Source organism: Anthonomus grandis, chromosome 1, assembly GCF_022605725.1.
Source record: "Anthonomus grandis grandis chromosome 1, icAntGran1.3, whole genome shotgun sequence".
Classification (NCBI taxonomy): domain Eukaryota; kingdom Metazoa; phylum Arthropoda; class Insecta; order Coleoptera; family Curculionidae; genus Anthonomus; species Anthonomus grandis.
In genome coordinates, this window is record NC_065546.1 from 43,252,911 (window position 1) to 43,267,119 (window position 14,209).

The window sequence follows — 14,209 nt, forward strand, 5'->3', positions numbered from 1 at the left end:
AAGGGTACATTAAATTGTTTTGTTCGCTTCAAACTTACAATCAAATCAATGGTTACTCAAAGCCTCGTCAATTTGCAGGAATTTTAGATATTCAAGACTGGACGTATTTTCTCTCTCTTCATAACAGATTGAACTAATAGAAATTTAAGCCAATTACCTAAACTGATTTTAAAAGTACATATTGACTAGAAACTCGATCTAAAATCAGATATTTATTATATTAATAGATGACATTGATCGAAATAAAAAAAAGATTTATCGCATAACAGTGATTTATAGAAATGACGATTAAGCCGGGTTGACACGATCTAAGTACACTTGGATACCAATTTGTACCAAGTGTGCTTGGACACGTAGACTTGGACCAAGTTGGTTTCCACGACAAAATGACTTGGATGTCAAATTAAACATACAAAGATGGCGGAACTGTATTTATTGGAAGCTGTGCAATTAGTTACAGTATAAACAATTATACAGCATAAACAATTATTATTAAAACAACTTACCAGATTAGTGTATTTATTTCTGATCTTCATTACATCACGTAGAAATCTATCTGCGATTTCAAACCATGCAATACTAGGTGCATGAATGTCTTCAGTTGACGCGCCTGTTGTACTTGATGGTTTAATTTTTCCTGTTTCCTGTTTATAGGTGGTCCGCATGGCATTGATTTTTTTCAATACCATGTTTTCACTAAGACCAGGAATATTCATATTTATTCTTATTCGTTTAAGAGCCGAATTCCTAGCATCTTTGTTTTTATATTCCGCTAAACGCACATTCCATAAACTTTCCTCAGCTTCGTATAACTTCATGAATCTAATATTCTCCCTTTCGGACCATTTTCTTCTTTTGCTTATTTCCAGTTTTTTTTTTCACAAACAAATACCACTTGGATCCAAGTAAGTTGGGTACTGTCCTACTCAACTTGGATGTAACCTACTTATCCAAGCGCACTTGGATGAACTGGTGACACGATTAAAGTAACGTCCAAGTGCTGCTCGCGGACAATCCAAGTAGACTGTATAATATCAAGTATACTTGGATCGTATCAACCCGGCTTTAAAAATATTTTTTGCGATGCAGCGTTGCCGCTTGTACCAAAAAGTAGTAGCAACTTTGTTATTTTTAATGAAATACCCTGTATATTATTTTCTTTTCTGGTCCGACATCGCTTTATGATTGTTTTTGTATAAGGTGTTTCTATATCTATTTTTAGTGGTTTGCGAGAAATTAATTAGTTTCGTTATTTTTATATCAAAACATTGCTCCAAATAAATTTTTATTACTACTGGACTGAAACGCACAGAAAATTGAAATTATAAGCGTAATTTACGGAAGTATTTTACATATAAAAGTTTGTTCTACATTATACAGGGTTGGTCAAAATTGGTGATTTTACCGCTAAATACAGAAATTGTGAAAAATGCATTTTTAAGAAGGAACACCTCACTCCAAACATTCTAAAAATCCTTTTCTAACGAGGTATCATGTTCCTATATCTAAGTAGTTCGGTTCCTGAAGTAAGAGCATGTTTCTGTAAAAATCGGAATATTTTGACATATTTGCCTTACGCGGCTATGAAAGGTCATCACCAAACAATGTTATACTATTGACGTTTGACAGTTCCATTTAGTTGATCAATAATAGTAATGCACGTGGGTGTTTCTTTAAAATAGTTACCTTAAAATTAATTGAAAGATTTGAAGTTTTGATGAATCTATTTATTATTCATGGACAATGTGACAAAATTGTAGCAAGATCATGCCGAAAGTTCAACGAAATAAATCTTAATTTAAAAAAATGGATAAAAGAAAACTTGTGCGAATACAAAATAACTTTATACAATTCTTTTCATAACTTAAGAATGATTTAATTAGTTATCCTAAGATTATAAGTAATTTACAATAAATTTTCAAAATGATTGCCATTGACTTCTAAGCACTTCCAAATCCTGCGTTGTACAGCATGTGTTATCGCTGCTTGTATTTCAGAAGGATCTTGTTGACCAATGCAATTAATAAGTCATTGACGTAGTTTCTGTTTACTGTTTACCAGTGTATTGTATAGCATTTGCTTCAAATTACACCAAAAATAAAAATCAAGTGGTGTAAGATCTCTCAGGCCAATCTCATGGTCCCAAAAGCCTAAACCAGCGATCATCGAATTTCTCAAATAACTCACGTGTCACCTCTTCAGTGCAATGAGCGGGTGTCCCATCCAATTAGAACCAGCAAGTGCGATAATCTTCAAGCGTTAAATTTTCCAGAAAATCTTCTACTACTGATCGCAAAATCTGAAGGTATTTATGGGAGTTTAATGACCCGTCGTAAATGAAAAAAGCTATTTGATTGTCTTTTAGTAAGCAAAAAACATTAAAACAAAATTTTTCTTGAAATCCAATTTCCTTAACCGCATGTGGATTCTGATTACCTCAAAAATTTTATTTCTTTTATTAAAAATACCTTCTCTAGAAAACTTTGCTTCATCTATCCGTATTATTTTTTATAAAAAGTTTGGATCCTCTTGAGTGTGTGTCAGAAGTGTCTCACAATATCGAACGCGACGTTGGTAATCATCCAGTTTCAGCTGATGTTCTTTTGAAAATTTAAAGGGATGCATATTATTGTCGTCCAGAATAATAAGTTAGGCCTAAATCATCTGCTGCACTCCGGATGGAAGCTTTGGTATATGCGTAAAAGTAGGCTAAAACATTCACGATGTTGTTATCATCAGACGTTACAGGCTTGGGTAAACTTGTATCATTTTTATGTTGTGAACCAAATTGTATAAAGTTATTTTGTATTCGCGCAAATTTTCTTTTATCCATTTTTTGTAAATTGGGCTACATTTCGTTGAACTTTTTGCATGTTCTTGCTACAATTTAGTCACATTGCCCATGAATAATAAATAGATTCATCAAAACTTCATTTTAACAATTTCTTTCCATTTTAATGAATTTTTAGGTCACTATTTTAAAAAAGCGTATTTACTTTTAATGAACTAAATGTAACTGTCAAACTCCAATAGCATATGAATGATGTGGATGATCTTTCATGGCCACCTAAAGCAAATAATAATATGTCAAAATATTTCGACTTTTACAGAAAATTGCTTTTATTTCAGAAACCGAACTACTTAGATATAGGAACATGATACCTCGTTAGAAAAGGATTTTAATTTCCTTTTAGAATATGTTATAATATACAGTGTGTTCCATTTAAAAAAAAATGGACATATCACAATTTTTGTATCTAGCGGTAAAATCACTAATTTTCAGCAACCCTGTATAACGTAGAACAAATTTATATAGTGAAAATTAATGTATAATACTTGCACAAATTACGTTTATAATTTCAATTTTTTGCGCTCCAGTGCCGTAGTAATAAACATTTATTTGGAGCTATGTTTTACAAAATACAATGTTTTATACAAAAACAATCATAATACTTTTTTTATTTCTATAGTAATTCTGGAAGTGTATCATGTCATATCTAGTGAAAAAATCACACATCTAGTAAATCAGATATCTTGTAAAAAGTATCATAGCAGCGCCATCTATATAAAAAAAATCAACTGAAACTCCATTGATTTTCATACTTTCTACACGATTTAAATTTCACAAAGCGATGCCATGGTAACCCACTCTGTATACACCATATTACAATCATCTCATACAAAAAAATGCTTTCAAATGGCAAAGATATACACTCAAACTACAAACCAGGTAAGTTAATTCTTAATGGGACTCCAAGTGGCCTTAATAAAGGTTCTTATAGCAAATCTTCCACAAAGTGACGCTTCGAATACTATAGAGTCGGAATCAGTGGAAAAGTTTAATTGGCTCATACATTTGCAACACACTCGTCATCAAAAAACGTTTTGTAAGGACCTTATCGCGGCTGAAAGTCACAGAAGTGGTGATAAGAATGAGTATGTACTGTTTAAAAAAGTAAGTGTCTACTTCATGTGTTCAAGTTCCTACATATTTCTTTTTCGTTATCTCTTCCTCTAAATGTACTAATTCTGGAACGTTTTTTCGTTTATGTCTCACTTGTACAGTTTCTCGTGTTTTCCGTAATGCAAATTTTATTACTTAAAAGCATAATTTCTAGGGCATTATACAAAAAGAAGAAGGTAATATACAAGAAGCTTTGGAAACCTTCCAAAAATGTTTGAAGTTAAATGAAAAGAATACCACAATTATTAAAGAAATTGCTGGCTGCTTGTAAGTAAATTCAAGATAAAAAATTTATCACAATAATTTTACATTGTTCATATTTTTCCAGATATGATATGCAACGCTATCGTCTGGCATTAAACGTATATCTGGAGGCGGAACAATTAGCCAAAAATGTCGACTGGCAACTCTGCCACTTAATCGGTAATTAATTATACATTTTAATTAAGTATCTTTAATTACACAATAAATGTCCTTTAAGCTGAAACCTACTTGAAATTGGGCAACCTGGAGCGAGCCAAAGAATACGCTCATAAAAGCGTCAAGGTAGGAAAACAAGAAGAGTCTTACACTCTGCTCATGAAAATCCTGATGGCAGAAAGAGATTTTACGTCAGCTATGGCTGTTGCCAATGCTGCTGTAGAGTAAGTATCAACTCTTTGATAAGAGGGTCATTCTCCTGAAACTGCCGGAAATTACGTAACCTTAGAAAAACTATTTATACAAAAAAAATTTTCTTCTTTTTATGTAATAAATATTTATATTACTTTATAATAAAAAGAATTATAAAACAAAATTAAAATAAAAAATATATATTTCCTTATTTTTTGTAACCACAGAACGTGATATGTCACGTCCGTGGACTGTCACCAAAAAACTTATTTTAGTTTCATGTGTCATTAAACTAAACGAACAAAAATTTTACTTAATTTTTGTACATTTTCAAAACCACGTTTGGGTTAAAAATAAGTATAAGTATACTCAAAAAAATTTAGTTTTAACTTTTAAGAGTGTTACTATTTTTTATTGCTGTCACCAAATAATCGCCACGTCCGTGGACAAAGTCAAAAAATCAAAATATCTGCGTGCGATATGTTTTTAAAAGTATGCCTCCCAGTTGACACTCTAGTAATTTTATACTTCTTTGCCCTCAGTGTTTTGTTGATGTCGCAAGTGAAACCGTTTTGTGCAAATTTAGTGCCCTTTTTAGTGATACCTGTTGTTTCAAGCACTGTGATCACGTCTGTGAGCAGCCAAAAAAGTAAAGATAATAATCTTATTAATGTTAAATACGTATTATCATAAAGAAAAACACAAATAAACATTGTTGCACAGAAGTTTTGTATAACCCAAATATAAAACCCAAGCAAGCAGAGCAAATCATCGTCACCTTTCTAAAATGCAAAGTCCTAAATCAAACGTCAGCAACTTGTTAAAAAAATATGTACCCTCAGCTGTAAAAAAAAACTTTTATTTGCTGAAGTGATTGAAGAGCAGGTAAAAGAAAACTATTCCCGGGAAGCCAAAAATAAAAATAAGGTCTATTTTCTGTCGATGCTTAATGGTGAAGTGGTAAAAAAATACAAATTTCTTACACATTTGGTGAAGCTCACATCAGCTGGTAGAAAGAAGCACATACACAAGGAAGATATAGAAGCAAGAATCTTAATGACAAAAATGAAAGTCAGACATTTTTTAGAAAAAGATGAAAATAGCAGAATAACAGCCGGAAAAAAGGAAACAATTACAAAACACAAAGTTAAGAAACAGAAGCGGCTGTTAAATGATACGCTTCTGAATCTTCACAAAAAGTTTACAGCTTTATACCCTAATTTTAAAAAGTTGAGTTATTCGGCATTTTGCAAGTTTCATCCATTTTGGATTTTCTCTCCCAATTATAAGAATAGAGAGACGTGTTTGTGCAAACAGCATGCAAATATGGGCCTTATATTGGAAAGTCTTAAGAAACATTCCATTATTAACGAATCAAGTATGAATGAGGTAATAAAACGTATTTGCTGTGATCAATTTCCCAAAGAATTATGTTTGGAACGGGCATGTGAGCGGTGCAAAGATACAAACGTTAATTTTAATCATTATGAAAAAAACGAACAAATATCCTATCAAACGTGGGCTATTCAGAGACATGAAGTTGATATTAAGGGTCAGCAAAAAATATATTCGAAGACCGTCAAGTTAACGAAAATTTGCACCAAAGAAGAACTAGTGAATATTTTTAAAGCCACGTTAAACGGATTTATGCAACATATTTGTAACATAAATCACCAGTACGCTGTAATTGATTTAGTTAAAAAGTCACTGTTAGATACAACAGTACTAATCCACATGGACTTTTCAGAAAATTATGTCCTAAAATATGCTTCTGAAGTTCAGGCTTCTCACTTTGGGGCGTCAAAGCAGCAAATTAGTTTGCACACCTGTGTTATCTATTATGGTGGCGATATGAAACCTGAGTCTTATTGCACCCTTTCTAACTCTTTAAGACATGAATGACCCTGCTGCGATTTGTGCACATTTAGACCCGCTATTACAGGAAGTAAAAAAAATGTTCCAAATTTAAAAACCATTCATTTTTGCAGCGATGGGCCGTCGACCCAATATCGCAATAAATCAATGTTTAACCTAGCGTCTTCACATCTAACAAAAGTACTTAACGTTGAAAATATCGTGTGGCATTTTAGTGAAGCTGGGCATGGAAAAGGTGCGCCAGATGGTGTCGGTGGGTGCTTGAAGCGCACTGCAGATAGCTTAGTAGGAAGAGGAAAAGATATATCCACTTTGGAAATACTGATTCAAGAACTTAAGCAAGCTTGCAAAGGGATCCACATTATACCGATTGATGACCAAAACTTTATCGAAATGGACAAACTGGTTCCAAATGACATTCCAAGTTTTAAAGGAACATTGCGAGCCCACCAGTTAGTATGGCATCGCACTGAACCGAACACCATCTATGTTAGAAGGCTGAGCTGCCAAAATTGTCATACAACTTGCAGTCACTACAACTTGGACAAATTGGTGTATAAATCTCATAATATTTTGGAAGATGGAAAGGATGATGGTGACGACGATAATTTCTGGTCACCAGTTCACGAACGCCTACAATACAATGACATTTATGGATCTGACAGTGATACAAGTGATGATATACCACTTTCAAAAATTCAAAAAGACCAGATTCACCAGTTTAAAAAAAATATGTTTGTTGTTGTGAAATTGTTGGGAAAAAAAATGAGTCGACATTATGTGGCGTGTATATTATCCGTAGATTCGAACAAAGAATATACTGTTAATTTTTTCAAAAAAACTAAAATGTTTGAATATCCAGAAGTACCAGAAATAGCTGTCATTGAAGAACAGGAAATTCAAATGGTATTAGATCCTCCTGAGTATCTTGAGAAGAAAGACGAATACCTTTTTAAAAATTTAAGTTCCATCCCAAACTTGTTTTAGCTAATAAGTGTTGTTTATAACATTTTTATAAATTATATGAGATTACTTACTTTTTTACTGTCAGTTATAAAAATCACTAAAAGAATAAAGTTTCATTTTGAATCATGTTTTTTATCTAAATCTATTAAAATGCATTAATTTTATAATTTAAAACTAAAATTTTTGTACTAGCAAGAAAATAGATCATGTCCGTGGTCAATAATTTTTTTGAAAATTTGACCAAAATATATTTTATTCAGCTCGACCACTATGGTCATTCTATAAACTAATTTACTTTTATTGGATTTATTCATCAAAATCACATTTTAAAACGAATTTATTTAATTTCAATTGTACTAGTATTATCCGGTCATTTTTTAAGAATAACCCATAACTGTAAGTGCCTCCCAGTTATTAAAAATATCATTTTTAGATCCTGTCCGGACAGTGCACAGCTGTTAATAGATTCTGGAATTCTATATTTAAAAGCTGGACAGACTCAGCACTCATTTGAAAGGTTTAGCCAAGCGTTGGCATTGAATCCGACATCCTGGAAGGCATTGTTGGGCATTGGCTGTATAACTCATGTAAGAACACCAACTTATATACGTTACTTGAATTCTTACTTTTGAATGAATATCTAGGATAGTCGTTTAGTTTTTGAAAAAAATACAGTTGAAAAATTCAATGTCAAATAAATTTTATTGCATGGGTTCTTATGGGAATATTAACAGTTTAGCCAATAACCAAAAAATTCCAATAATTACTTTTTTGTTCATATTTTGAGAAAATAATTAAAATACTTTTGATTTATCCCTGTAAAAAACTACCTATTTAATAAAAAATGAAAAATTATTCATTTTAAGAAAATTCCGTTTTTCGAATTATTAAATTCGAGAGATCTTCTTCCAATATATAAAAACTAAAACCAAAATTTATTTTTCTAGATATACTTCCCGTTATTTCAATTAACTTTCACAAAGAAACTTTCGTATTACAGCGTGTTTAGCGTTCGTCAAGGTATAAATTAAAACAATCAATGGATGAAACCACACGATCACTTATACTAGAAATACTTATTTTCACCGAATTTATTTACTACAATATATGTCCGATTTAAATATCAGTGCCAATATTCCGAACTTCACTAGACTGAACTATTAAGTAACTCCCGACGGCCACGCGGCTCCTTCTATACTCGGCTGACCATGATTCCGGAAGATTCGCTGACCTTCCATGCGTCTCCAGGGACGTCGTGTGGTGTCTAACTTTTGTCATTCCGGAAAGACGGAAAACAGCTGATATTCTCGAGGTTTCCGTTATCGTTACAGTATAAATAATGATAGATTTCCTATAAAATGATGCAAAACTCATCAATATGCAATAATTATATAAAGGGTGTCTCGAAATTAGACGTCTCTATTTTAAGCACTATGACTCAAAAATAACGTTAAACTTTTATAAAAAAAAGGGTTCAAAACGTTTTAGTTTTTAAGATACGGAGTATTAAAAATGAATAGGTGATTTTTTAGGTCATGAAAGCGGTTTCTTAAAAATATTTGCGAAAACCGTAAAGATTTTTAAACATAATTTCGTACAGTTTCAAAACTTAATTAACGAACTCTCAAATACTAACGAACGAATATATGCTCTATTTAACGAACTAAAATTTAGTATTGGATTTTCTTCAGAAATGGGTAATACAGGAGGAGCGTGGAAAAGTTTTTTCCAAATTCGTTGTTTGTAGATTTTTCGTAATTTGAGCTACATTTTAAAAAAATGTAGATTTTTTTAAATTTCGTAATTTCAAAAAATCTACAATTTTTTAAGTAAATACGGCACCTTTGTATACCTGGCTAGATCTAGCAGTTTTCGAGAAAAATGTTTTTGAAAGTTTACATTAAATTATAACACTTATAAATGGTTTACTATTGGATTGGTGCAGTCTCATTTATCCTATAGTTTAAAGGAGATAGGACACTTAAAGAAATAAGGGTTTCACTTATATCATGAAAGTCATGGAATATGGACTAAAAATATGTATTTAGATTAAGAAATATGTTGATATAGCCGAGCGCTTTCGGCCGTAAGCCATCATCAAGTTACGACCCTAGAAAAGACGTGAACAGCTTAAAATCTTTAGAATTACAGATTATATCTTTACGGCAATACACGGGGTTCGACAAATGTAAAAATTACAAAATGGAACGAAATTACAAATTATATACTCGTTAAAGGACGACTTTACTGAAAAGAAAATACAGAAAAACCGAAGACCATCATTACACAAATGGCTTTTTTTTTTTTTTGGAAAACTTATATACTCAACAGAACGTAAATTACCCACTGAGCTTTAATTAAGTTTAAATTCATTACCAAAAAATAATTATAGTAAGTGTTAAGTGGGTCGGAAGTAAGTCCCGATTAGTGTGTTCACTTTAATTAATCATTATCATTACATTTCACAATTTTAATTTTTTTTGCAAATAGGATTAGTAAAAGAAACTAAATTATAAAGGGGTATTAATATGAAATGCTATGCATCATATTAGCTGCAGGATCAATAAAAATCTTAGGACAGCTGCAATAATCATAAAAAGATTTTTAATTCAATTAATTCACCTCAGACGTCAAATTATTTGTGACATGTAAAGTGATAGATAAGATTTTCATATGCCTGGTTGTCTCCCTCAAGTTTCCTCCCATAAATCCTTTCATCTTTTTCGAATCAGTGCTATTAAGAGAGAGAGAAAAATGATTGTGATACATTTTAGTCAGGGCTCAAATTGTGTCTATGAGGTAATCCATCAAAGTAATGTCAAGATTCTGTACTCACTATATACTTAAGTTCAATTGATCAAAGGCTTTGCTGAAGGCTGTGAAGATTTCAAGTGTTTATTTACCCTCAACAATTAACAATCAACATAACAATATATTTGGTTAAATGAACAACATTTTTGTCCAAATATAGTTTAACTATGTCCTCTAATAGCAGAAAAAATAAAAATTAAACCCCTGAAAATAAATAGACAATACCTACGATAAGTAAGATGCTATTAAGCTACGGCAAAGTACCTAGGCAACCTGGAAAAAAATGGAAATTGACCTTCAACTGCCTGGAATAATATGAAAAACTGCCTGAAAGAAGTGAAAAATTATGCCAAGAACTTAAAAAACATAAAAAACTACTTAATCTACTTGCAAAAATTTGGAAAATAAACCTTAACTTCCTGAAAGAAATATAAGTTATTCCGGGTGTCAAAGACTGAATGAAAAATATGATGTATTCGGATAAAAGAAAAAGACAGCACTTCCTAAGAGATTTCTCTTGCTCCCTTGTGGTGAGTTTAATTGAGATACATATCAACATATATTATACCGGGTGGTGCGTCGCCGAGCGGAACATAGGAAATCCCATGTAAATTTTAAGGGGGTCAATTATTGGCTTCCCTGTACATTTTACAGAAAAAATGTAAGATAACCTTTTGAAGAGACCAATCTGGCAAACCCTCGTGCAAAGTTTCAAAAAATTTTAATAAGCGAATCTTGAATTACTCAATTAAATGTAATTGCAAAATTACCAAATTTTCGGTTCAGGTAAAACCAACAAGGCTTTGTCAAATCTGACGTACAGCCAAATACAAGAAATGTTTTTTTTCGTTTTATCAATCTCACAATCATACATTCAAATTAAGACACGTTAACATTACTAACATTACTAATTAACATACTTTTTTATCTAAACTTTTATTTAATATAACGATGAAGTTATAATTTAATATAACGATGAAGTTATATTAAATATTTATATCTATTTTTTCGTCGATTCAATAATTCATACGTGTTTTCAAATATTGAATGTCACTGATTTATTGACACTTTTCCTCACGTCAGTGACAATATTCATTTTACTGGTGCCCGTTTGGTTTTACCTGAACCGAAAATTTGGTAATTTTGCAATTACATTTAATTGAATAATTCAAGATTCGCTTATTAAAATTTTTTGAAACTTTGCACAAGGGTTTGCCAGATTGGTCTCTTCAAAAAGTTATCTTACATTTTTTCTATAAAATGTACAGGGAAGCCAATAATTGACCCCCTTAAAATTTACATGGGTTTTCCTATGTTCCGTTCGGCGACGCACCACCCGGTATACAAGAAATATTTGATCGGTTAGTTGTGTTGATGGCATAACTAACAACAACTAAAGCTGACTTCAATTTTGACAAATATCTGAACATTAATCTAGATAAGGTCTAATAAAAATAATTAATATTAATCAGTATGATATAGCACGTTAAATGTTCTGCAAAAGAGAATATGCAAAACTTGTCTTTAAAATTTCTACTTGTAAAGAGATAGCCATTGTGACTGGACATATAGATGAAGTTAAAACCCCGACCGCTGAATAAATCCTTTGATAGCAAGAGTCCTGAGAACTATACACGTCTGGCCAACGCAGGTCTTACGTGCGTAAATCAATATATTAGCCCAAGGTTTGCCTATGATATACGATTTCTGTGTGAAGTGCCATCCATATCAAATCATTTATTAATCTTATTATCTTTATCATTTAACTTATATTTTTTACTTTACCGTACTATCGAGGTGCGGTTAATTACGTGGCCTTGGAAGCCAATGAATCATTTTGTTTGTATTGATAGGTAAACAACAATTAAATGTGACTAATTCGACAACTTTTAATTTTGTTTATTGATGGTAGAAAATAGTGTAGCATTTTCCGTTCGTTAAGTGTGAATTAAAACTGTAAAAAATAGTCAAACAGTTTATTTACAAACTTCATTACGAAAACACGAACACTCACGACTACTAGAGACATTTATTTTTACTGCATTTATTTACAACTTTTTAAATCTCGCGCCAATATTCCGAACTTTACTGCACTGAACTGACAACTATCGGCGATGCGGTTTCTTATATACTCGGCAGAACGATGTTCCAGAAAATTCCCACTAACCTTAGAGACTTCGTGCGGTGTAACACTTCTATCATTCCGGAATGTGTGCGTATATAAGCTGGTTTCTCGGTGTTAAAATATCGTTAAACTGCCCCATCCCTAAACTCATTTCGTATTACGGAAATGATTCCAAAGAATGTCGATATCGATATCGGCCAAAGGTTTCCCTCTGGCAACGGGACCTTTTGTAGAAATAACAATCAGTGATTTTTCTCAAGAGAACCACGTTAGGGAGTATAACACTAAACCAGATTTGCACGCCTGTAGACCGGACCACTTCTAACATGTTACGAATCGAAGTTTCGGTGATAGACCCTTGCGTCTCTTAGGGTCATAAAGCCAAACCAAGTCACCGTTATTGTACCTTTGGTCTTTGACATTGACATCATATGCGTCCTTGATCATACTTCAGATCGCATGAAAGAAGTCCCATTACTATTCGACCCTGATCTTTATCTCAAATCCACTTTTTTTCTACAAAAACCCATGTGAAAAATAACCTATCAATATGCAATAATTACATATAAGTGATTGGTCTTTTTTGACATATTAATTCTAACAAAATGGCAATAACCCATAAAACAATAAATAAGCTTATAATATCCAATTAAATAAAGTGCAACTGCTGATAAAGGAATAAAGAGCTGAAGGAACAGAAAGTAATGACACTTTGGAGCAACACATGTAACATACAGGCTGCGACTCTGTGGAAAGAATAAGCTAAAAATACAAAAATAAGTAATAGTAAATGATTCAATATTCTTTATATCATTTTCTTTTACTCTAGTTCTTTCTTTCTACATATATCATGTAGTATCAGCCTGTAAAGAATGAACCACCATCTGCTATATTTACTTCTCAACCTAGATCTTTAGAGTCCAAAGTTTCTGCTCTGATCAACCTGGACCTAGTCCAACACGCTTAATTAATTACATAACTTTTTCACTTAAGTTCCTAATTTCTTTTTTGCAGAAACACGAAGAGTTTGATGTTGCCCTCAGTAAATATAAGATTGCTGTCCTTTACCAGCCGGAATCAGTAGCTTTATGGAACAATATCGGATTATGTTTCTATTCTAAACAGAAATACATTGCGGTACGTCACAATAGACAAACATCTTCCCTTAATTAATCAGAAATTCCTGCAGGCCATCAGTTGTTTGAAAAGGGGATTATGGATATCACCATTGAACTGGAAACTCCTCTACAATCTTGCCCTGGTGCATTTATCCACAAACCAGGCAGCATCTGGGTTTAACTTTGCCTGCGCTGCAGTGAACTTAAGACCCAATGTTGGGGAATGTTTTGGATTACTTGGATGTGAGTGATCAACCATATTTAAAGATTTTTTGATCAATTCATCATGATTTTTCAGGTACTTTATATGAACTGAAAGATACAGAAAATGCTTTTAAAGCTCTTCGACAAGCTTACAGCTTGGCACCAACTGATATGACTGTGGTGGCTAATGCAGCTTTATTAGCTGAAATGACCGGAGCAGTGCAAGATTCTCAGCAGTTTATTGATGAATTTAAGAAGTTAAGGGAAGAGAATCGTAGTAGAGACGATGAGGTAAATTGCTTCTTAAAATGTTAATAATGTGATCAGAAAGTTAATATTTTAGGCTGAAAAGCTTGTTGAAGCTCTGATTCAGATTCAAGAGGCCAAAAATGCTCAAGTGGAAGCTACTAACTCCGAGGAGACAGAAACTGGTGAAGGCAAAAGAGAATATGCTCATGATGACGAAGTCTAGCTTGTTTTTAATTAAAATATATATGATATTGAGTAAATCAATTATTATTTTTTCCTATCAAA

General features: G+C 32.4%; 1 protein-coding gene across 1 annotated transcript; it reads left to right on the plus strand.

Moving 5' to 3' along the window:
* Window positions 1–3,644: 3,644 nt before the first annotated feature.
* LOC126737024 (Bardet-Biedl syndrome 4 protein homolog) lies at window positions 3,645–14,184 on the plus strand. The gene is made up of 10 exons (XM_050441710.1): window positions 3,645–3,730; window positions 3,783–3,955; window positions 4,119–4,231; window positions 4,293–4,387; window positions 4,446–4,608; window positions 7,851–8,004; window positions 13,368–13,490; window positions 13,543–13,714; window positions 13,770–13,966; window positions 14,019–14,184. The coding sequence occupies exons 1-10, from the start codon at window positions 3,688–3,690 to the stop codon at window positions 14,145–14,147; spliced, it is 1,362 nt and encodes a 453-aa protein (XP_050297667.1). The 5' UTR covers window positions 3,645–3,687; the 3' UTR covers window positions 14,148–14,184.
* Window positions 14,185–14,209: the final 25 nt, after the last annotated feature.